At 42.4% G+C, this 26,304-nt stretch overlaps 1 protein-coding gene across 1 annotated transcript; it reads left to right on the plus strand.

Moving 5' to 3' along the window:
- Window positions 1–4,725: 4,725 nt before the first annotated feature.
- LOC310811354 (CD82 antigen) lies at window positions 4,726–15,606 on the plus strand (the record flags this gene model as incomplete). Its single annotated transcript, XM_083679473.1, has 8 exons — window positions 4,726–4,791; window positions 5,085–5,163; window positions 5,465–5,577; window positions 5,887–5,961; window positions 7,544–7,645; window positions 8,145–8,321; window positions 15,100–15,183; window positions 15,391–15,606. The coding sequence occupies 8 exons, from the start codon at window positions 4,726–4,728 to the stop codon at window positions 15,604–15,606; spliced, it is 912 nt and encodes a 303-aa protein (XP_083535599.1).
- Between the last annotated feature and the right edge of the window lie 10,698 nt (window positions 15,607–26,304).

Below are 26,304 nucleotides of genomic sequence, written 5' to 3' on the forward strand. Positions count from 1 at the left end.
GGGGTAGGGACGTGGGTTGAGAGGGGACAGGGCTAACCAAGATGGTGCCTCATACAGCTGCCACGGTGTGTTGGTGCACACTTCTTTGTTTGTTTATAGTCTTTAATTCCGTTAATTGTGATTCCACTAAGTTTACTTTCACGAGTGACAAGATGCTTAACATCAGGGACTCAACACCATCTGATTTATGTCCCAACTTTCTCACCTCATCCGTGGATTTTCTGGACATTCTGGTCCAAGGTGCTCTGGCCCTTGGCCAAGCAGTGCAATGAAGGCGCCGGCGCCGCGGCAAATGCGCCGGGGCTTTAGTGCGTTTCAGGGAGAGAGGATTACGCTCGCCTCTACCGGGAATACTCCTCTCAAATGTCCGTGCACTGTGCAACAAAATGGATTGCGTCTTCTTATCAGGACAAATAGAGACTTTTCCATCTCTTCTGTTTTGTGTTACACGGAATCGTGGCTAATGGAATCGACACCGGACTCTGCTGTACATGTGCCCGGCCTTCAGCTGTTACGGGCAGATCGCGACCCGATTTCTACTCCTTTCTATATAAATGAACGCTGGTGCAACGACGGGAAAGTGATTTTGCAAACTTGTTCTCCTGACCTGGAATCATTTTTCATCACCTGCAGACCATTTTACTCTCCACGTGAATTCACTTCTTTTATATTGGCTGGAGTTTACATCCCCCCGCAAGCTGATGTGAAAGTGGCTCAACGTCAACTCGCCGACCAAATATTAGGACTGGAGAGAAGGAGAGCGAACACATATTCCCCAGTTATTGTCCTTGGGGACTTTAACAAGGGCAACTTAACTTAACAAACTCCCTAAATATAAACAGTTAATCAAATGCCCGACCAGGGAGGAGAAGATACAGCACCATCAGCAGAGCTTATCACGCAGTTCCCCGCGCGGCTCTGGGACTATCTGACCACGCTCTTATTCATCTGATCCCGGCATACAGGCAGAAACTAAAACTTCCTAAACCTGCTGTGCGGACATCAAAGAATTGGAGCAGCAAAGAAGCAGTGGAGCATCTGCGTGACTGCCTTGACACCACAGACTGGGACATTTTTAGGACTGCTTCTAACAGCCTGGACGAATACAGAGTCTGTGACGTCATACATCAGCTTCTGTGAGGACAGATGTATTCCAACACGCACCAGGGTGAGTTACAACAATGACAAGCCCTGGTTCACAGCAAGACTCAAACAGCTTCGTTTGGAGAAGGAGAGGGCTTTCATGAGTGGAGACAAGGAAAGGTTCAGACTAGCTAAGTACACGTTTGGCAAGGAGATTAAGGAGGCCAGACGACAGTACTCAAAGAAGCTAGAACAACAGTTTGGAGCCAACGACTCCTCGTCAGTCTGGAAAGGCCTTCGAGTGATCACAGACTGCAAAACTAAATCCCCCCACTCTATGGAAGACCTCAGACTTGCAAATGAACGACTTCTACTGTAGATTCGACAGACAATGGAGCAGCCCTGACTGACCCACAAAACCAACCCTCCCCCACAGCTATCATACCTCTCCTTCCCAGCCTGGACAGAGACACTAAGCTCTACAGCCCCCTCCCCCCCATCGCACCTCTTTCCATCCAGGAGAAAGACGTTAACAAACTGTTAAAGAAACAGAACCCCAGCAAGGCAGCTGGACCAGATGCTGTCTCCCCCTCCACACTGAAGCACTGTGCAGACCAGCTGTCTCCAGTGTTTACGGACATCTTTAACACCTCACTGGCTGAATGCATGGTACCTGCCTGCTTCAAAACATCCACCATCATCCCAGTTCCCAAAAAGCAGAGGATCACAGGCCTTAATGACTACAGACCAGTCGCCCTGACCTCTGTGGTAATGAAGACCTTTGAGCGCCTCATGCTCACCCACCTCAAGGCCATTACCAACCCCCTCCTTGACCCACTGCAGTTTGCCTATAGAGCCAACAGGTCTGTAGACGACGCAGTCAACATGGGACTTCACTTCATCCTCCAGCACCTAGACTCCCCCGGCACCTACGCCAGGATCCTGTTTGTGGACTTCAGCTCTGCATTTAACACTATCGACCCAGCTGTCCTCCAGGACAAGCTATCCCAGCTGAGCGTGCCTGAGCCCACCTGCAGGTGGATCACTGACTTTTTGACAGACAGGAAGCAGAGGTACGGCTGGGCAAGCTTGTCTCGGAGCCCCGGACCATCAGCACCGGAGCCCCACAAGGCTGTGTGCTCTTTCCTCTACTCTTCTCCCTCTACACCAACAGCTGCACCTCTAGCCACCCTTCTGTCAAACTCCTGAAGTTCGCGAATGACACTACTCTCATTGGATTAATCTCCAACGGTGATGAGGCCGCCTACAGGGAGGAAGTTGACAGCCTGGCTTCCTGGTGCAGCCAGAACTACTTGGAGCTGAACTCCCTAAAAACTGTAGAGATGGTAGTAGACTTCAGGAGAAGCCCAGCCCCAACCGCCCCCCTCATCATGTTTGACTCCCCAGTTAACATTGTGGAGTCATTCAGATTCCTGGGGACAATAATTTCAAAGGACCTCAGGTGGGCGGAGAACATCACCTCCACCATCAAGAAGGCCCAGCAGAGGATGTTCTTCCTGCGGCAGCTGAAGAAATTCAACATGCTGCAGAAAGTGATGGTTGAGTTCTATACGGCCATCATTGAGTGCATCCTCAGCTTATCAATCACCGTCTGGTTCGCTGCCTCCCCTGCCAAGGACAAAGGCAGATTGCAGTGGATCATTCGGTCAGCCGAGAAGGTCATCGGCTGCAACCTGCCATCTCTCCTGGACCTGTTCCACTCCAGGACCAGTAAGAGAGCAGGAAAGATCATCGTTGATCCTTCCCATCCTGGTCATCACCTCTTCCAGAGACTTCCATCCGGCAAAAGGTTCCGGTCAATCAAGACTAAAACATTGCGCCACCTGAACAGTTTCTTCCCCATGGCAGTGGGGCTCACAACCAAGCCCCCTGTCTCTCTCTGACCCCCCCCCCCCCACCCACCCTGTCACACAAACAACACACTGACAGTGTAATTTATAATTATTTAAAATTATTCTAATTTATAGTGTACATGCCCCACAACCATTTCACAGCCTCTTGTGCCTACAAGATGTATTGTTCTGCTGCTCTTTTTTGTAAATGTGTTATTTTTGTTAATACTTTGCTATTTTGTAAATTTCTTTCAATATTTGCTATTTGATTTTTATGTCCATGCACCAACCTCACCAAGTCAATTTCCTGTATGTGCAAATATACTTGGCCAAATAAAATAATTCTGATTCTGATTCTGCTCCTGGACTAGGTCCAAGGCTAGGGGTTGAGGGAGAAGGGAGCTAGCCTGCCCTTTGACAGAAGCCTCACATTCCATCTTCTCATCATCATCAATCATCCAGGAGAACCTGCTGTCCCCCGAAGCCATTGTCTAAGAGGTCAACAGACGTCCCAACCTCCTCCTTCACCCCCTTCACCTCATCTTTACACTCCTCCACCTGCACCATTTCATTCCCCTCTTCCTCTCCTTCCACCTTCTCCAGTTGACACTCCACCTCCATCCTTAATCATGCTCCATCTTCACCATTTCACCCTCCTCCACTCTGTCATTTTCACGGTTCTCCACCTTGACTGTTTCAGCCTGCTCGTCCCTCTCCTGCTCTGTCTTTATGGAGTTGTCTACCTCCTCACGCTCCACCTTATAAACATGGTCTACAGAGAGACAAACAGGAGATGCTTCGCCAACCACCTTGGCTTTTGTCTCTGAATAAACCATCAGCTCTAGTCTTTGACACTTTATTTCAAAGTATTTTAACTTAGAATTCCACCACAAAGGCGTCTGCTAAATGTCAAAAATGTAAATGTAAAATCTACACGTCATACTGTATCAACATTTTTGCACTCAATTGACAAATTATAGCAATTTACCAAGCTGTTCGAGAAGAGACATCCTAGACAAGAGACACAAAAGAGGAAAACGCATTAAAAACTATCAGCGATAAAGAGACTTGATCATCACTGGCATTACATTTTTGCCTTTATTTCCAATGAAGAGAATTTCAACACACTTGATTAGAGGTGTCTTAAAAAGACTAACCTGTCCGGAAAAAGTGTTTTAAACATGTCGGAAAAAGATGAAAAAGGTTTTTCTTTGGCGACTGTCCCTGTAAATTGCATAAATTAATAAATAAATCATTAAGCAAGTGATATTACTCCTGCTACATTTATGTATGTGTGTGTGATTGTATGTATGTGTATGTCTGTGTATGTGTGTGTGTATGTCTGTGTGTGTTTGGGGGGTATGTCATAAAGTTAATGATTGATAAACAATAAGGAACTGGACTCTGTTCCCAAGGTGATTCAAAAGGAAGCAGTGTGCTTATGCAAAGAGGGGATTAAAGTACAAAGACCACTGCTGAGAATGTAATTACTCATTCCCATATAAGTAGACAGGCGGATAGAGAGGTAAGTACAGAGGACTTGGCTGGTGTTACTTTAGCAACAGACAAGGACAACATTCAGACAACATACTGTATAGCACGTAGGTAAACCTCTCTGCTCTATCATATAAAATGAACACAGAGAGAAACAATTGCGAGAGAGCATGTGTGTGTGTGTGAGGGTGCGTATGCGTGTACATACAGGCACATCCAGTGGTAGTTGACATAAGGTGTGTGTGTGTGTCTTAATTCCACAGAAAGAGACTTTGCACTACTAATTAGGACCATCATGAAGGTGGAGGACAAGATACAAGTTCTGAAATTCTTTTCAGCAGTTTTCAATGCTGTGTTTCTGGTAAGATAAGAAAGCTTTACTAGAACATGACATTCTAAAGGTGTAACCATGGCTAAAAATGTAGATGTCTCATGGGTAGGGTTAGGGTCAGTGCATGTGCACCATCGCGGTATGTGAGCCGGAGTTGATCGTCTCTGTGATAGTGTGGCCCCGCTCTTTTCCCATTTATGTCATATCTCAGAGTCTACCTTTAATGTTTATTATTGTTTATTTGTGTTGTTAGAGTTAGAGTCTCAAGTCAATTTAGATAACTCTGCGACAGTAATATGCAGCTTTCTAACTTTTCTACACAGATTCTGGGATGCAGTGTGCTTGGATGTGCAGCGTGGATCTTGTTCGACAAAGGCAGTTTCATTGCTGTTCTTAGTTTTAGTAAGTGTGTGTGTGTGTGTGTGTGTGTGTATGTGTTAATATGTGTAGGGGAAGTGAACCGTCCAAGTTCCTATGTGACAATTAGCGAATTTTTATTTTGTTTCAAGTCACCTAATGTGTTTCAATCCCTTATCTGGCTTTGTATCTATCAAAGTATAACACATGAAAGTACATGCAGGCACTTCCAGTGATAGTTGACATAAGGTGTGTGGGTTTTTGTGTGTATGTATGTTTGTGTGTGTTGTGTATGTATGTGTGTATGTGTGTGTGTGTGTGTGTGTGTATCTGTGTATATCTTTAGAGGAGGTGAACATAGTTGCTGGGGGACTCTTTGTCATTGGTCTGGTGGTGATTGGTGTAACCGCTCTGGGATGTGCAGGTGCTTATCTGGGGAACAGGTGGCTCTTACTACTGGTGAGTGTTCATGTTAGGGTCATAATACTAGTCAGAGTTCATGGTGGGGTCATAATACTGATGAGTGTTCATGTTGGGGTTATAATACTAGTCAGTGTTCATGTTGGGGTTATAATACTAGTCAGTGTTTATGTTGGGGTTATAATACTTGTCAGTGTTCATGTTGCATTATAATACTGGTGAGTGTTCATATTGGATTCATAATACTGGTGAGTGTTCATGTTGGGGTCATAATACTGGTGAGTGTTCATTTTAGTGTGTGTGTGTGTGGGTGTGTGTTTGTAACTTGGTTCTCTTTCTCTTCCTCAGTACATGGGACTCCTCATCATCATTGTCCTTGGTCAGCTCTTTGTCACATTCGTCTTGTTGCTAAATTATGGGAAGGTAAGTCAGTGTCCATTTGCATTATACATCGCAGAGAAGAAAACACTGTAGGTCCTACTATGTGAGAGTAAGATATGTAAAAGGCAGGACTATTCTAGCTTCATAAGACATCATAACTCTTACTTAGAAGAAATTCCCTAAGCCAGCAGTTGGCATAAAGTACATACCAAGTAACGCATTGAGCCCACCCTTTCATGTCAAAGAATTGATGTGTCTACATTAGATGTCTACTGATAACTGTATGATCAATCAGTTATCCTGCACTTCTACTTCACCAGTTATCTCTTGATACAATCACTTCCCAGCCAATTGTGGGCCAGATCTGGTCTTGTGGTGGCACATGTGGCTGAGTGCCAGAAACGGCAAGTATTATATGGGCCAGCCCTGGATGAGAGTTGGCATTTTGCTCATGGGCCAGCTCTGAGATGTGATATCTGGCCCTGATATGTTCCTGTAGTTACTGCGCCAACTTTGGTCTGAATGCGGTTGACCAGTTCTGGGTAAGAGTTGGCCCTTTCCTCATGGGCCAGCTCTGGGATGTGATAACTGGCCCTGATACCTTCCTGTCATTACTGGGCCACTTTTGGTCTAAATGTGGGGGACCAGTACTAGGTGAGAGTTGGAAATTTGCTCATGGGCCAGCTCTGGTATAAGGAATGTGGCTCTGATACAGTAGGTCAGAGTTTAAAAGCTTCACGCTTTCGCTGCAGTACTGTGACGGCAGTAAGAAGTAGTCAGTAGTCAGCTCGACTATTTGCCATGTTTTTTTCCCAGGTAATTCACCTTGGCAAAACAACCACCAGAAAATGTATTTTAATTAACTCGATATAATGTTTCTCAGTTGATTCAGCACATTTCAGCAGGAGACTATAAGGACACAGCGCACTCACAAAACAAAGAGCGCAGCTTGTGTCAATATTTTTTTGTTTACGTTGAATGTATTTCACATGATGAAATGAGAGCTTTCATGAATCAATCAAAAATGTGTACATGCCATGTGCAATGACGAGAATACATTTGAGGGATAATGGGAGCGGGCATCTGGGCCATATCCACATGCCGGCCAAGGTCTGGCCTTTTCATGGCAAACATAATGCTTAGGAATGGCAGCCAGAGCTGGCCCAGGAACAAAATTGTACAGCCACATTTGGATGCCGGCAGAAAACAGACGTGGGCCAGATCTGCGCCTTAATGACTGGTGACTGGGTTCTGTTTTACAACATGCCTGTATTCATTTCTGTGTTCTCATGTTGTACATCAAATATCAACAAAATGATATAAATGTTCAAATGTGAAATAATTTATTTTGTCATACGCTGACAATTGAACCTGGTCAAGTGGTGGTGTCAAGAGACTGGATGCGTGCTGCATAGTTTTGGGTCAAGCAGAGTGATCAGCACTGGTTCGTTGTCATGAAACGTAGACTTCTGCTTATACAGATTGCAGCTTACATTCGGTGGGTCATCTTTTGACACTGGGGGCGTTTAGCCACAGGTATGCTCAGACAGACAGACGTGTGCTCTAGCACAGACAGTTGTTCTCCAACAGACATACTACATACATGCAGATGTGTCTCTAACAGATCGGGGACACCCTGACAACAACAGTGAACAGTATAATTGCTGAATATGGAATGAGCAGCCCACAATTAGAGTGGAAACTTCTGGACAATGTGCAACACTACGTAAGTAAAATCACTAAAATGTCTTTCCCATACTGTAACACTAATGTAACAAAAGCATAACATATGCCCTGTACCCAGTGTTGGGGAGTAGTTCCACTACATGTAGTTCAACTATCAGTTTAAGCATTCAGAGTAGCTTCTCCAACACTGCCTGTACCCTGTGGTGACATTACTGTTACACAGTACTTTTATGTTTTCTGACTGAGCACATACTCATTTATAATTCACATTGTAGGCATGTATAGCAGGCCTTACAATAAGCACATTCAACTTAGGCAAGACACAAGTAAGCCTTTCATCTCTCAAGTAAGCCTTTCAGGAACACTTTCTATGAGGCACACACATATAATGCACTATAACTCATTGTAGGCATGTAAAATGTAGGCCTATACCATAATATAACAGGGATGGGATTTGTGTTTGAAGGCGGAAGGCTGTGTTAATGTTTTCATCGTAATAACATAAAGTACTAACATTTTGATTGTTTGTGTGTTTGAAGGGGAAGTGCTGTGGTAGAGAATATCCTTCTGATTGGTCGGAGAACGCATTCATTAGGACTTTGAATCTGAGTACCCACACAGTATTCCCCTGTTCTTGCTTTAACTCCTCTGACTGCCCCACCCTCTCTGGATACAAGACACTGCTCTTTGGAAATGGAACACACATCCATTCAGAGGTAACATTCACGCTCACACACACTCTCTGTCTTATCAGCATTGTTCACGCAGACATGCATTGCATCTCTCTCTCTCGCTGTCTACCTTTACCACTAGTCATCCCAATGGGATCACAGGCGTGATGTGACACTATAATAAAATAACTGCCGTTGTGAAACCCATGTCCCCGTCCTTTCCAGATTTTTCCTAAATGTCTGTTTTTATCATAGTAGCGTTGTTAATTTTATACAGTAAGAACAGTCCAGTATAATTTAACAGCCCCTAGCCTGATCACCCCAATCGAGCCAGCCAGAAGAGGAGTTGTACAGTCTTATTGCAGCAGGCAGAAAACATCTCCTATAGCGCTCCTTAGTGCAACGTGGTTGGAGTAATCTGTTGCTAAAGGGGCTTCTCTGCTCTGCCACAGTGTCATGTAGGGAATGGGAGGGGTTGTCCATGATGGCCAGGAGTTTGATCCTCATCCTCCTATTGGCCACCTCCTCCACAGTGTCCAGGGTGACACCGAGGACAGAACCAGCTTTCCTAATAAGCTTGTTCTGCCTCTTGGTGTTACCTTCCTTGATGCTGCCCCCCCAGCATACCACCTCGTACAGCACTGCGCTGGCCACCACTGACTGGTAGAACATGTTCAGCAGAGTCCTGCACATACCAAAGGACCTGAGCCTCCTCAGGAAATAAAGCCGGCTCTGATCTCTCTTGTACAGGACATCTGTGTTACCAATCCAGTGCAGTTTATTTTCCAGGTGCACCCCAAGGTACTTGTAGCTCTGGACCACCTCCACGTCCTCTCCCTCTCCCAGTTCTGCTCACCACCCAGTCCGACACACATCCCTACAAACTGTGGCCTGTTGGTCTGGTAGTTCGTAATCCAGGAGACAATGGGGGAGTCCACCTACATCCTCAGCACCTTATCCACAAGTAGTAAGGGTTGTGTGGTGTTAAATGCACTGGAGAAGTCAAAGAACACGACCCTCACAGTGCTGCCAGCATTAACTAAATGGGAGTGAGCTCTGTGTAACAGGTGGATGATGGCATCATCCACACCAATGTCTGCCTGATAGGCAAACTGCAGGGGGTCCAAGGATGTCTTCATCAGGGGCCTCATGTGTGCTAGCACCAGTCTTTCCATGGCCTTCATTATGTGGGATGTCAAGGCTACCGGTCTATAGTCATTCTGAACACTGGGGTTCCTTTTCTTTGGTACTGGTACCAGGCAAGATGTTTTCCACATTGATGGGACCTTTTCCAGACTCAGGCTCAAGTCAAAGAGGTACTGGAGTACTCCACACAGCTGGTCCGCGCAGACTTTGAGCACCCTCGGGCTCACACCATCAGGGCCTGCAGCCTTGCTGGTGCGGAGTTTCCCCAGCTCTCTCTTCACCTGAGCCATACTGATGAAGACAGTGGAGCAGGGGGTGGTGGAGGGGTCATTGGCTGTGGCAGTGGTGTTGGGGGGTAGAATGATGGGGGGCACTGAAGAGTTGTGAAATGAGGAAATAGTGGGACTGGAGGAGGAGGGGAATGGAGGGGAGGTGTGAATGGAGTCAGAGGGGCTGGGAAGGGAGAAGGAAGGGAGAGGGTACTGGGACAAAGGGGTAGGTGAGAGGTGTGAATGGGTCCAGACAGGGCGGGGTGGGGTGGGGGGGAGGCTGGTCCGGTAGCTGAGCAGGGCTGGAGGAGCTGTGGGGAGGAGAAGGAGAAGGACAGAGTGGAGAGTCATTGGTGGAGCTGGGGGGAGGGAGCCCCCAAGTCAAACCTGTTGAAGAACTGGTTCAACTTATTGGGCCTGTCCAGATCTCCAGGCACTTGCAGGTCATTAGCCTGCTTGTAGCCGATGAGATTCCTCACGCTGTTCCACACCTGAAGGCTCTCTTCTTGTCGTTGAGGAGGGCCTTTAGATCACTTGTAATCCAAGGCTTGTTGTTGGGAAAACAACGCACCCTCCTAGTACGTACGGTGTTCTCCACACAGAAGTTAATGTAGTCCGAGATGCAATGTGAAAGACCACCAATGTCCTTCCCATGTGACTCACAGAGAACTTCCCAGTCCATTGTCTCAAAACAGTCCTGCAGAGCCTCATCAGCCTCCTGTGTCCATCTCCTCACAGTCCTAGTGGTCACAGAGTGCTGCTGGACTAGATGCTCATACATGGGCTTGAGGTGGACTAGGTTGTGGTCCGATCTGCCCAAGCGGGTGAGTGCTGTAGAGATGTAAGCGTCCTTCACATTAGCATATAACAGGTCAAGTGTTTTGTTCTCCCAGGTGGAGCACTTCACAAACTGGGAGAACGTTGCCAGTGTTTTTGTCAGGGTGACATGGTTAAAATCCCCGGGGGTTGCAATGAATGCACTGGGGTGCTGGGTCTGTAGTCTCGCGATAATAGCATGCATAGTCTCACACGCTGCCTCCGCGTTGGCAGAGGGGGGATATATACGACCACAACAATAACCTGTGAGAACTCACGTGGCAAATAATATGGCCGAAGTCCTACGGCCAAAAGCTCGATGTCCAGGCTACAGGCGCTTTCCTTCATGTGAATATGGCCAGGATTGCACCATCTGTTGTTGAAAATACAGCAACTCCTATGCCTTGCTTTTTGCTGCACTGACAGTGAATCCTGTCCGCCCGCACTGTCTCAAAACCCTCTATGGTGGTGTTTGCATCGGGAATAACCTCCTGCAGCCATGTCTCTGTAAAACACATAAGACTGCATTCACGGTATTCCCTCTGTCCTCTTGCCAGTGCCATAAGCTCCTCCATCTTATTGCCCAGAGATCTCACGTTGCCCATGATGATAGAAGGAAGATACGGTTTATATCTCCTTTTCTTCATCCGTCGCTTCACCTCGGCTCTGCTTCCCCTAGAGTAGCTTATGTGATCAAAGTGCAGGAAGACAGACAAATTTGTCCTGATTACAGACATTTGGAATACTTGTTATAACCCAGGAGACATCAATATTGGTTTTGAATGTGGTTTGCATGATGGAGCATAAGAGCTAGAGGATTGGTCTATGAACTTTACTGATGCATGCGTAAAGACGATTAGCCACTGAAAGAAGAAACAATTTTATGTTCACTTTAATTGTTTTAACTTTACCAAATGACTGGTGTATAGACCTTCTTGCATATATGACTTGCTCCATCATTTTCAGTTCCTTGTGCCCCTAAACATATTTTGAGTTCTGATGACTCATATTTTGAGTTCTGATCTCAGCTCTCTAACCATGTCAACTGTGTGTCTTGACTCCCAATAATGACCGAGAAAGAGCCAGTGTATTATTCAGCCAGAGTATTACTGAACACTGATTTGGAGAAATCCACTCATGACATTTACTCTATTTTTGAGGTAATGGCTATTCCACTTGTGGCACCGCGGATACTCGTACCACGGCTGATATGAAAACTTTTTGTCTGACATTAAGCAAATCAGATTAGCAGCTGGCTGGCTGGCTGTCATAAACATTCAGCTAACCAGTTTGTCAGCTTGACGTTAGCTAAACTGCAATGCAAGCCAGTTAGCAAACCAGTGAGTTTACAGTTGGTGCAGTTGTAAGGAGCTAGCAACTCATCTCAAACTGATTGCTCTATCCACCTTACCAAAAAAAATACGTTCAGAAATTAAGTTATGTGTAATAATGTGAAATGACACAGGGAAAAAGTATTGAACACATGAAGAAAGGGAGGTGCAAAAAGGCATGGAAAGCCAAGACAACAATTGAAATCTATCAGTAATTAAAAAGCAATCCAGCCCCTTGTCAGTGCAAATTAATATCAGCTGGTTCAGTCCCAACTGATGGCCTACAAAAAGGTGTCATTGCGAAGGTGTCACACAAGACATGGGTAAAAGCAAAGAGCTGTCTCAAGACCTTCGCAACCTAATTGTTGCAAGACATAACGATGGCATTGGTTACAGGCGCATTTCTAAGCTTCTGAATGTTCCAGTGAGCACTGTTGGGGCCATAATACGGAAGTGGAAAGACAATCATTTCACCATAAATATGCCTCGATCAGGTGCTCCTCGCAAAATTTCTGACAGAGGAGTGAAAAGAATAATCAGAAGAGTTGTCCAAGAGCCAAGGACCACTTGTGGAGAGCTTCAAAAAGACCTGGAATTAGCAGGTACTGTTGTCTCAAAGAAAACAGTAAGTAATGCACTCCACCGCCATGGCCTGTATGCACGCTCACCACGCAAGACTCCATTGCTGAAAAAAAAGCATGTTGAAGCTCGTTTAAAGTTTGCTGCACAACATTTGGAAAAGCCAGTGAAATACTGGGAGAATATAGTGTGGTCAGATGAGAGCAAAATTGAACTGTTTGGATGCCATAATACACACCATGTTTGGAGGAGAAATGGCACTGCACATCACTGTAAAAACACCATACCAACAGTGAAGTTTGGAGGTGGGAACATCATGGTGTGGGGCTGCTTTTCAGCAAACGGTACTGGCAAACTTCACATAATCGAAGGAAGGATGAATGGGCAAATTTACCGAGACATTCTTGACCAAAATCTGCTGCCATCTACCAGGATGATTAAGATGAAATGAGGGTGGACATTTCAGCAAGACAATGATCCCAAACACACAGCCAAGGAAACTCTCAATTGGTTTCAAAGAAAGAAAATAAAGCTGCTAGAATGGCCCAGCCAATCACCTGACTTAAATCCCATTGAAAATCTATGGAAAGAACTGAAGATCAAGATTCATAGAAGAGGCACGGGACCTTCAAGATTTGAAGACTGTTAGTGTGGAAGAATGGGCCAAAATCACACCAGAGCAATGCATGCGACTAGTTTCTCCATACAGGAGGCGTCTTGAAGCTGTCATTACCAACAAAGGCTTTTGTACAAAGTATTAAATAAATATCAGTAAGCGTGTTCAATACTTTTTCCCTGTGTCATTTCACATTATTACACATAACTTAATTTCTGAACTTATTTGTTTTGGTTTCTTTGTATGTATGGATTACTTGGGTTGTTACCAACATCTGGTGAAAATGTCATGTCAATAGTACCTTTGGAAATATATTTACTGAGAAAAATGGTGATGTGTTCAATACTTATTTCACCCGCTGTATATACATTATGATTTCGCCTTTAAAACAAAGTGAAACGGATAGAAAATATGTTGTTCTAGTGAAATATGTTTAAATCCCAAAACATGTAAGTGTTTTTGACAACTGGTAATTGTATGCTAATTAGGGGCGCCACCATGCAACTGGAAATGATATCACATATACACTCACCGGCCACTTCATTAGGTACACCTTACTAGTACCAGGTTGGACCCCCTTTTGCCTTCAGAACTGCCTTAATTCTTTGTGGCATAGATTCAACAAGGTGCTGGAAACATTCCTCAGAGATTTTGGTGCATATTGACATGATAGCATCACGCACTTGCTGCAGATTTGTCGGCTGCACATCCATGATGAAAATCTCCCGTTCCACCACTTCCCAAAGGTGCTCTATTGGATTGAGATCTGGTGACTGTGGAGGCCATTGGAGTACAGTGAACTCATTGTCATGTTCAAGAAACCAGTTTGAGATGATTTGGGCTTTGTGACATGGCGCATTATCCTGCTGGAAGTAGCCATCAGAAGTTGGGTACACTGTGGTCATAAAGGGATGGACATGGTCAGCAACAATACTCAGATAGGCTGTGGCATTTAAACGATGCTCAATTGGTACTAAGGGGCCCAAAGTGTGCCATGAAAATATCCCCCACACCATTACACCACCACCACCAGCCTGAACCGTTGATACAAGGATGGATCCATGCTTTCATGTTGTTTACGCCAAATTCTGACCCTACCATCTGAATGTCGCAGCAGAAATCGAGACTCATCAGACAAGGCAACGTTTTTCCAATTTTCTATTGTCCAATTTTGGTGAGCCAGTGCGAATTGTAGCCTCAGTTTCCTGTTCTTAGCTGTCAGGAGTGGCAGGAGTGTGGTCTTCTGCTGCTGTAGCCCATCTGCTTTAAGGTTCAAGGTGTTGTGCGTTCAGAGATGGTCTTAAGTCCTGACTTAACCAGTGCATTATTTCTTGCATGATATTGATCTAATTCATGATTACACTAACAACAAATGAACATCTCCAGACCTCACTCTGGATACTTTGGTTAGCAATGAGGGCCCGGTATAATGAAGTAGACCAAGGCAGAGGACTCAATCGTACGACTCTGGACAAAAGCTTAATCCAATCATTTGAATTCAGCAAAGAGTTCGGTACACAGGTAGACAATGGTGGGGAGACAGATAATCAAGAAAAGGAGTAGGCAAAGTTGGGTTCAGTACACGGGTAGGCACTTCAACAAATACAGGCAGATAATCCAAAAAGGGGCAGGCAAAAAACAAAGTCGGAATAATATCAAATATCAAAAAACCCTAGAAAAGATCGCTGGAACGCTTGACTCAAGGTACAAAGACGAACTGGCAACGAGACTGAATAAGAATAAATACACAGGGAATGATGGAACAGGTGAAATTAATCAAGGCAGGGTAGACAATTACACAAGCGGGAAAATACACAAGGGCAGATAACAAAGTGACAGAAACGAAAAACACAGGAATTAAAAGAATGACAAAAACAAAAACAAACAACTCTAACGCACAGGATGGGACGTTACATCCGGGGCTTCTAGTGTTAAACAAACTAGGTTTGTACTCGATTGCAATAGGTTGCGTGTGATGTGAGTATTTTAACTGTATACAGGAGGGAGGTTGGTGTGTGTGTTTGTGTGTGTGGGCTATTTACAAAGTATGTTCTTTGTTGTACCAGGGCTGTGAAGAGAAGATTAGCAGTTGGCTGAATGAGAACATTATTTCGATAGTGGGCATGGACGTCAGCCTGATACTCATTCAGGTAAGTCAACACTATAATAAATGCCTATATGTTGCCAGTGCCATGTTTTACCAACCAAGGAGCATATGTTACCTTATCAAAATATGCATTCAGGTCGACTGTAACTCTAGCCCAGATAACCCCAACACACATTCAGGTGGACTAACTACCCAATTCTACCCTATTCGTGTTCAGCCCCAGTGTTGAGTAGTCCTCTTCTCTCCACAGGTGCTGCAGTTTGTGGTGGTCGTGTTCCTATACCAGAGTGTTGGTCAGAAAGCCAGGCTCAGACATCGCAATCAGCTGATCAGCTCAGAGGTCTACCCAGAGCCAAACCAGACCTACTCCAACCCAGAACACGCATACCATGAGCCAAATCACATCTACTCCAACTCAGCCCACACTTACCACGAGCCAAACAATGCCTACTCTGAGCAACACTAACCCTACATCGAGCCAATCACGACTTCTCATAACTTTCAAAACACAAAATATGTCTTGTTGAAATCACTGTCATGCATTTCTTTTGGGTTTCACCGAACATTCCCTTGGTGTTTCATCCTAAAAAGCTCACTAGAACATTTTATAGGTCATGGGAACAGTTTTGGAACATAACAAAAACCTAGTGGCTACAAATGTGGATCCGTACTCCTATAGTCTACTATACATCCAGTAGTTAATATATGCTTACTTAGCTAATAGTGATTTATTTCCCAGTGGTGTAACAAGTGGTGCACACCTCTTCAAACATTCCTACAAGGTTAGCATATATATATATATATATATAGTCATAATGACATTATGGGGTATTTTGTATAGATCAATGACAAAAACAACAACAATTACATTTCTTTTAAAGTCATATTTGGAAAAGGTCCAGGGGGATGAATACTTACTGAAGGCCTTGTCATTTTCCAATAAAATCTTTCTCCCTCCCTTGATTAAGTGTTAAGGGTACAGGTTTACGGTTGGTTAATTTCAGAGATAGTAATAGGTATAGTATTACAGACAAATCCGACTCAAAGTAGTTTTTTTAATGTAGGCCTACACTCATGTAATTATTTTGTATCAGAATGTCAGGCCTCATTGCCTAAAGGGAAGATATTTTACATAATGAGAGGTGACTTTTTTGTTGTTGAAATGTATTGTCTCTCATTTTACATAGAATTTGATGATTTGTTTTAAGGACATCATGTAAATATTTACAACCCCCCCTTCTCTCTCTCTTTCTCTCAGCAGATAGTGCCTATAGAAAGTCTTCACCCCATTTCAAAATGTTAAAATTTGTTGCCCCAATTCAAACTGTTCTGTTCTTGTATTTAAAATGATTTCATCCATAATTTATTTATTTTATACAAGCTTTTGGAAATGTAACTATTGTTAGCTGCAGAAGGTAACACATAGGGAGAGTGCCTCTACTCAAAGTGCATGGTACAGTAGGTGAGAGGTTAAAAGGTTCATGGTTGAGCAATGGTAGTGCGGTGGTACTGCCACAGCAGTAACGAGTCAACTTGACTTTTTCACATGTTTTATTTGAGGTATTTCACCTCAGCAAAACAACCACCAGGGAGCATCATTGAGCAATTCTAATGGATAAGCATTGTGTTGTTAAACAGCAGCTCATATCTGTGTCCCCTTTTGCGATCTGATATACATGTGATCTGATATACATTTTAATGTCATTTTAACCCTTTAAAGACAATGGGCTTCATGCAGCAACATTCCCTTAAATGTCTCTTATATTTTCTCTAAATTTTCTGTTAAGAGAAAAAATAAGAGAAGTCAACTCCAGATGCACCAAAAGTTCTTAACCATCCAAATCTGTTCTTAAGTATCCAAATCTGCTCTTACCCAGGTGTGCTGAATGATTAATCCCACTTGATCATACATTGGAGGTGCTTGGCCGATTGTTTGTTATTAGCATAGGTAACGCCCCCTAAACACTACAAATGGGCAGGTGTTGTGCCGTGTGCAAATACTCTGGCACATGCCCAAGAATTGGAGAGATGCCACAAAAAAAAGGCTGTAAGAAGAAGAACTTCAGCAGTAGTGAAATCTGTTAAATAAACTTAAACAAAGTAAACATGTGGTTTTCCAGAGCGTCAGTACTGACGTTACAGGAAAATCAAAAATCACATTTGTGATGCTGTAAATGCCGTGTCAGCAGAGGGACGCACAGTAACTGAAAATGGTTTGACATTTAAATGGCAGCAAAAAAAACGAATTTCCCAAGCCAAGCACTCCATGATGACAACTGGTGGAGGTGGCGGTCTCGCAAGTAGACCTAAGAATTCAAGAAATAATTGGAGAGGTGGCACTGACAGGGCCAGATGCTCCATTTGACAGCGATGCCGCTCCAGGTGCATCAGTTTGTGACACAGACTGTGATCCACTGCCAGGCACATCAAGCCCCCATCAGCGACGCATTTACAGACATTTACTGAAGGTACATTTTGCAAGTTCATGTTGGAGATCTACTGTATGAATGCCTTAAAATGTATTTATACATACATAACTTGTTTTTCTACCTGTAGTAATCTAGGCTTCTTTGCTGTTATTTCAATTAATATAATGTCTGCGTTCAATTTAAAAAAAGAAAAAAAAGAAAAAAAAAAGATTTTTTTTTTTTTCAGAACAAGGCCAATAAAGTGCATCATCATCACAAACTGCAGAGCTTGTGATGATGCAGACTTCTGTGTTAAATAATATAACCAAAAACCTTGAAAGGATTAATAAAACACTCAAAAGCAAGTCCAAATAAAATGTGACACTGCAACTGGCTTGTGTGGAATTCCTTATTTGTTATTCACCACCATTTGAAGTTCAAGTTTATTTAAAGCCCAATATCCCTGTTTAAAGTCTCAAAGGGCTTTACAGGCCCAAAGGTATACAAAACCATATGCTAGCCTACCTCATAAGCGGTCAATTAACTGCTGCCGAACGATGATGCCATCTCCATAAAGTGCGTCCACTGGGTTGTCTGACATTTCCTCCACAGGGGGTATCTGATCTGGAAGTGGCACGCCACGTCTCATGGCCACATTGTGCAGCGTACAGGAATCAAGGCACATCCACCTGGCCTTCAGCACTCCAATTGTGCGCTCTACCACGGAGTGAGTACGCGCGTGTCGGTGGTTGTAAGAACGCACCTGTCTGGTCTGGGGGTTTGCAAGCAGGATCATGAGCCATGGAGTGAGGGCATAACCTTGGTCACCTATGTTCAATTTATATAAAGTTGAGTTTTTATAAAGGTTAAACTGGATAGTTGTTTTCATAATTACAAATCACTTACCAATCAGCCACTCTTCTCCATCAGCTCCTTGAGCTAGACACATCCCCACTGAGCTGTTCTGCAGCACAAAGGAGTCGTGTGCTCCCCCTGGTCAACGGGCCACGACATTCAGAAGGTGACAGTTTGCATCTGATATTATTTGGACATTAATGGAGTGGTACAGCTTACGGTTGAGGAATGGTAATGGATCTGGAGAGGGCGCTTTGATGCGTATGTGGGTGCAGTCTACGGCGCCAATAATATATGAAAAAGCATTCTTGTCTGTTGGTTAGCACTGTACGGAAACAATATGTACTGGGGCATGAATGATATGTTAGCTTTCAGTACTCTCGGAAGCGCACGACTCAAAAAGAGTGTGAAATGCCTGACCTGTCTCCTTATCTCTCTCTGAAAGGATCCTGTGGCTAAAACTCTGAGTGCGCTAAGTAAGTACCTGTGTGGAGGCATAGGATTTGACCGGCGTGTGTTTCGCCTAAATTGATGCTCCAGAGTATTGCACAAATCTAAAAGCAGTGATCTTGGCAATCTGAAACGGCTCAGCAGCCATTCATCTGTCTCATCAAATAGATCTGTGTGATCTCTAAAAACGTGTTCTCTGCGTAAGGCCTGGATGGCCAAAGCATCTAAGAGCAGTATGTAAGCCATTCATCATCATCCAAGGGTTTTTATCGTCTTAATTGGGATCAATGGACCAATAGCATTTCTTTAGCCCTCAAATGTAATAATCCAATCATTATACTTACTCTAAAACATATGATAATCTAAATTTGATTATATGATATTCATGCGTTGTTTTATGTTCTTCAAATTTAAAACTTATGTTTCCTTGCATTGGACAAACAGGATTGGTCCAAGATTTTTTTTTTCTTATCTTGGTAAGAGTGCTCTCGACCACTTGTAAAATTTTCTCTTGCCTAACAGAAGAGCAAAAATAAGAAAACATTGGTGAATCCCAGAAATCAGTGGGTACTCACAAAATAAGAACAAATCGTGGATAGGAAATAAAATAAGAGGAAATTTGTTCGTATATCGCTTCCTGCATGAGGCCAATGTTACATATAGGCAACAATGTCTTTAAACACCTGGTAAAATGTTTGTACACAATCAATTCATAAAAGGAAACTACTGTCTCTGACTACTTGCCCATGACAGTAATAAATTGTTGGATCTGATTCCTTGTTGGATCTGATTTTGTTTCATTCATGAATTCATCAGGGGAAGATGCCAATGAAGATGGAGGGTTAAGACCCTGCTTTTCTGCCTGAATTTGCTTTTCCAAAATGTTCGGGAACCTTGCTACACTTCGGCGCGTTGCATTCAGAATTTCCGCAACAATTGAACACTAACACTATAGTACACATGTGTCAAACTCAAGGCCCGCGCGCCACGTCATTTTATGTGGCCCGCGAGAGCTTAAAAAGTACATAATTGTCTTAAAATAAAAGTCTACGATGCTTTACAGCGTACAGTGACCATAAACTACATCTCCCACAATGCATGTCAAATTTGTGACCCGCGAAATGACGGGATCCTGCCGCTAGATCGCATATCGGCGTTTGACTAAACCGGTGATGGATATGAAAAAGATCTACAAATAATCCCAAAATATCCAAGAAGAGAAAAGTTGATGCAGAGGGAAGGCAATTTAATGAAAGGTGGGAAGGCGAATACATGTTTTTGCTTCAAGGAGAAAAAACTATATGTCTTCTGTGTTACGAGGCAGTGTCGGTGATGAAGGAGTACACTCATTAGTTGGATGTATGCCCTCTGTAAGGCTGTCTGCAGCTATTTGTTTTTGTTAAATGCCACACATGTCCCACATGTTTTAGCAGCTCACAGCAGCAGCTTTAGCAGCAGCAGCTTATTTGTTCTACCATAGTTCTGTCCTTCTCAACTGTGACAAAAAAAGTTTAAAAAAAAAGTTGATTTGTAATAACTTGTTTAATCATATTTGTCTTTGTTATTCACTTGAAAAGTTTGATCTTTCATTGATGGAGTAATGGAGGGTTTCTTAACCTGATAAATTAAAGGGATTTATGTTATAATAACAGGGCAATGTGCTTACATATATTTTTACATTTATGTAAATGCATGTACAATATTTGTACACTTGTTATTTGTACACTTGGTATAACACAGTTATTTGTTACAATATGTTAAGGAGAAGTAACATGTATACAGTCTTACAGTTACAACCGGCCCTTTGAGGGCAACCATGATGCTGATGTGGCCTGGGGTGAAAATGAGTTTGACACCCCTGCTGTAGTACATCAAATTGCATTCTGTGTGCAGTATAGGCCAGTACATGCATTATTATTTTGTATATTCTCATGCACATACAGCTATATTGCAATATCATGAATGCAAGATGACAATATAGGAGCCCAATAAAACTTTAATGATGATTAATTGATTTTCATAATTAAAAATGATGAGACTGTTATGATATGTGATGGGCTATAAATTATGAATTTGCAAAGGGCATCATTTGATAGCAAGCCATTACTTGGATGCCTAAGATGATGGTGAAGTCAAAGGATAATTAAATTGAAATTATTATTATGATTTGGCCAACTAAATATTTCAAATTAATATATGATAACAATGATGATTAGGCTACACAAAGTTTGATGAATAAATGATTAACCGTATCCAACTAATATAAGTGCCGAAATATTTATTTAACTGCATATCATTTGTATCAAGATTATTTATTTACTGTAATTGCTACACAATTTGTGATTGGTCTATCACATAGATTTGCCCCACCCCCAAAGAAATGTGTGTATTAAGCTTTGATAATTTGTGCGCCAATTTCTTTTAATAGTTCGAACTGATCAGTTCAAAAGTGACAAAAATACTGTGTTGTTGTGCTTATAACTGTACTAATCATACTGGTGGAGGGGGCCCAAAGTTATGTTTTTCACGAAAGTATGACATTGGAATGCATTTTCTATGGGACAAACTAAGCAACATACAGTCATGAGAAAAAATTAGGACACCCTATGAAAACCTTTGTCTTCTTCAACATATTCAAACATATGGACATTTGATATTCATTTGAACAATATTGAAAAATTGAGGTAATATAACTAAACAAATACAACTGAAACAAATTATTTAAAAAATTATTGGTAAAATGTAATTAATAGAAATGCAATCTTCTTGTGAGGAAAAAGTTAGGACACCCCTACATTTAGTTCCACTTAAAATGCCTAAAATTATAATAAAGAGCACCACATCAGGTGCAAATGATTAGAACATCGTTACAGAGGATTTTGGAGGAGCCTGTCCTATTTAAACCTCAGATATTTAGTTTGGTTTGCTCTTGATTGTTGAAGTGAGTTGCATCACCATGGCGAGATCAAAAGAGCTCTCTGAGGCCTTCAGAAGAAAAATTGTAGATGCATATGAGTCTGGGAAGGGATATAAAAAGATCTCCAAACTATTCGAAATTGGCCATTCCACTGTCCGGAAAATAATTTACAAGTGGAGAACGTTTAAAACCACCACCAACATGGCCAGGTCAGGCCGCCCAAGCGAGTTCAGCCTAAGAGCTGACCGAAAGATGCTTAAAGAAGTCTCCAACAATCCCAGAATGTCATCACGAGACCTACAGGTATCTCTTGCCACAATTGATGTCAAAGTACATGCATCCACCATAAGAAAGAGACTGAACAAGTTTGCATTACATGGGAGGTGTGCAAGGAGGAAACCCCTGCTGTCAAAAAAAAACATCAGGGCAAGACTAAAGTTTGCCAGAGAACACCTAGAGAAAGACCAGAACTTCTGGAACAATGTGCTTTGGACAGATGAATCCAAAGTTGAACTATTTGGGCACAGTAAGAGTAGACATGTTTGGCGCAAAACCAAGACAGCATTTGAGAACAAGAACCTCATACCAACTGTGAAGCATGGGGGTGGAAATGTCATGGTTTGGGGCTGCTTTTCTGAAGCAGGGCCTGGTCAGCTCACCATCATAGAATCCACTATGAATTTTGTATTGTATCAGAGGGTGCTTGAGGAAAATGTGAGACCATCTGTTCGAAAGTTGAAGCTGAAGCAGATGTGGACCATGCAACATGACAATGACCCAAAACATTCCAGTAAATCTACCAAGGAATGACTCAAGAAAAATAAATTGAGAGTTCTGGAATGGTCAAGTCAAAGCCCGGATCTTAATCTTATTGAGATGCTGTGGATTGATTTGAAACTGGCTGTGCATGCAAGACACCCCTCGAACATCACACAGCTGAAAGAATTCTGCAAGGAGGAGTGGGAAAAACTTTCTCCCAATTGATGTCAGAGACCTGTAGACAGTTATAAGAAACGTCTAATTGAGGTTATTTCAGCCAAGGGGGGCAATACTAGCTATTAGGGCATAGGGTGTCCTAACTTTTTCCTCAGTAGGAATTGGCATTATTGTTAATTTTTCGTTAAATAAATGATTACAAAGTTACATTTTCATAGTTTTTTGTTCAATTACATCCCCTTTATCTATAGACATTGTTAGAAAGAAGATAACATATTGATATGTCCATATTTTTAAGAGAATAACTTAATATTTTGGGGGGTGTCCTAACTTTTTCTCATGACTGTACTTATTGGCTTATTGATAGGCTTATGGCCTGTCTACTTATAAGTAAGTCAGTGTGTCATGTCATTTTCACAGTTTACCAGTCTCCACGTGTGTTATATTTTACAACAGGTTAATTAATAGTTTTCTTCATCCATTTGGTAGAAATGTGCTTTTAGTTATGCAGTACGTCATGTCTTCAAATAAATCCATATCATTTACATATCTGTTGACACAATTGCAGTGGCATTCTAATGCTAAGGCTTGATAGAACTAAGGGACGCCGCCATGAGCGAACATCATAAAATGAGATCAGCAGTCTTGTCAATCGAGGCTAGTTGTGGAAGATATTAAGAAGGCTGATTTGCCTATTTAAAATCCAGTGATATTTGGAACATGTTTTCTGTGCGATGGTATCAAGTGGAAAATCAATGGACACATCGTGGCTGAAGGTAAGGCTTTCAATAAGTATACTGCAACCTTACTGTTCTCTCACAATCTACAGTGCCTTCGGAAATTGCCATCAATTCACACACAATACCCCAGAATGATGAAGCGAAAACACGTTTTTTTAAACTTATTAAAAATGTATTAAAAATTGAAATACAGAAATACCTCATGTACATTCAGACCCTTTGCTATGACACTCTTAAAATTAGCTAAAATGCTAAAATGTCATCAACAAATCACTCAATAAGTTGAACTAAGTCCATCTTAATGAAAGGATAATAGTTCATGTAATTTTGGAATTAATATCTTTGTTTTTATAGGTTCTCTGATTTCCATAATTACACACTGTGTAGATTAGGATGTCAATATTATTTGACAATTCATGCATTTTGTTGAAAATTTCAGTCAGTGAGCTCATACAGTTGTGGTCAGAAGTTTACATACACTTGTAAAGAATATGTTTGTCATTGCAGTCTTGAGTTTCCAATCATTTCTACAACTCTTATTTTTCTGTGATGGATTGATTGGAGCACATACTTCTTTGTCACAAAAAACATTCATGAAGTTTGGTTCTTTTATGAATTTATTATAGGTCTTCTGAAAATGTGACAAAATCTGCTGGGTCAAAAATATACATACAGCAATGCTAATATTTGGTTAAATGTCCCTTGGCCATTTTCACCTCAATAAGACGCTTTTGGTAGCCATCCACAAGCTTCTGGCAAGCTTCTGGCTGAATCTTTGACCACTCCTCTTGACAGAATCGGTGCAGTTCAACTAAATTCGTTGGCTTTCTGACACGGACTTGTTTCTTCAGCACACTCCACATGTTCTTGATGGGGTTTAAGTCAGGACTTTGTGAAGGCCATTCTAAGACCTTAATTATAGCCTGATTTAGCCATTCCTTTACCACGTTTGATGTGTGTTTGGGGTCATTGTCCTGTTGGAACACCCAACTACGTCCAAGACCCAACCTTCTGGCTGATAATTTTAGGTTTTCCTGAAGAATTTGGAGGTAATCCTCCTTCTTCATTATTCCATTTACTTTCTGTAAAGCACCAGTTCCACTGGCAGCAAAACAGGCCCAAAGCATAATACTCTACCACCACCATGCTTGACGGTAGGTATGGTGTTCTTGGGGTGAAAGGCCTCATCTTCTCTCCTCCAAACATATTTCTGGTCATTGTGGCCAAATAGCTCAATTTTTGTTTCATCTGACCACAGAACTTTCCTCCAGAAGGCCTTTTCTTTGTCCATGTGATCAGCAGCAAACTTCAGTCGAGCCTTAAGGTGCCGCTTCTGGAGCAACGGCTTCCTTCTTGCATGGCAGCCTCTCAGCCCATGGCGATGTAAAACACGCTTGACTGTGGACACTGACACCTGTGTTCCAGCAGCTTTTAATTCATGGCAGACCTGCTTTTTGGTGGTTCTTGGTTGACTCTTGACCATCTTGACCAATTTTCTCTCAGCAGCAGGTGATAGCTTGCATTTTCTTCCTGATCGTGGCAGTGACACAACTGTGCCATGCATTTTATACTTACAAACAATTGTTTGCACAGTTGATCTTGGGACCTGTAGCTGCTTTGAAATGGCTCAAAGTGACTTTCCTGACTTGTTCAAGTCAATGATGCACTTCAGATCCGTGCTGAGCTCCTTAGACTTTCCCATTGTAGTGTTTTTGGCTGAGTGTAATGAGTGTATCAAACGTGCCCTATTTAAATGGGCTGAAATAAGTCACCAGCTGTAGTCAATCATAATCACTCATAAGAAGTTAAGAGGTAATTGATAATTCAAGGTGCTGTATGTATATTTTTGACCCAGCAGATTTTGTCACATTTTCAGAAGACCCATAATAAATTCATAAAAGAACCAAACTTCATGAATGTTTTTTGTGACAAAGAAGTATGTGCTCCAATCAATCCATCACAGAAAAATAAGAGTTGTAGAAATGATTGGAAACTCAAGACTGCCATGACATACATATTCTTTACAAGTGTATGTAAACTTCTGACCACAACTGTACATCCAAATGAAACACACACACACACACACACACACACACACACACACACACACACACACACACACACACACACACACACTTCAGTTTTTCTACTGACCAGGTTAATATAAATGATCATTGTCAATTTGCAAATAAAAGTTACCATTAAACAGATGCAACACAGATAAAAGGTTTCCTGCCATTCAAATCTGCTGCCTTTGACATATTGCGTTTATGTATTTAGTGTGTGTGTGTGTGTGTGTGTGTGTGTGTGTGTGTGTGTGTGTGTGTGTGTGTGTGTGTGTGTGTGTGTGTGTGTTCTGGAGTCTCTATAACCTTTATGTTGTGTGTTCCAGAGTCAGTCCCGGCACTAGCCCACCTCTGCAGGCTGGCAATCAGGGCAGTGAGGGTCTGTCTAAGCCCACCTTCACCCAGCAGCTGTCCATCCCTCCTGACTCCTGCAGCAGTACCTCCAGCTAAGCTGTTGTATACAGTGCCTTTGGAAAGTATTCAGACCCCTTTACTTTTTCCACATTTTGTTATATCATAGACTCAATTTAAAATGGATTAAATTAAAATAATTTTGCAAGTTATGGGTATATTTGTCACTGGCAGGGACTGGGGAGTTTGTCAGGATCAAGAGAAGATTATGAAATTTGCTGAGTTGGTAGTGACATCCTAATCTACACAGTGCATAATTGATTCCTATACAAATCAGAGACCCTATAAAAACCAAGATATTAATTCCAAAATTACATTAACTATTATCCTTGCATTAAGATGGACTCAATTCAACTTATTGAGTGATTTGTTGATGACATT

Source organism: Argentina silus, assembly GCF_951799395.1.
Source record: "Argentina silus genome assembly, chromosome: 10".
NCBI lineage: Eukaryota > Metazoa > Chordata > Actinopteri > Argentiniformes > Argentinidae > Argentina > Argentina silus.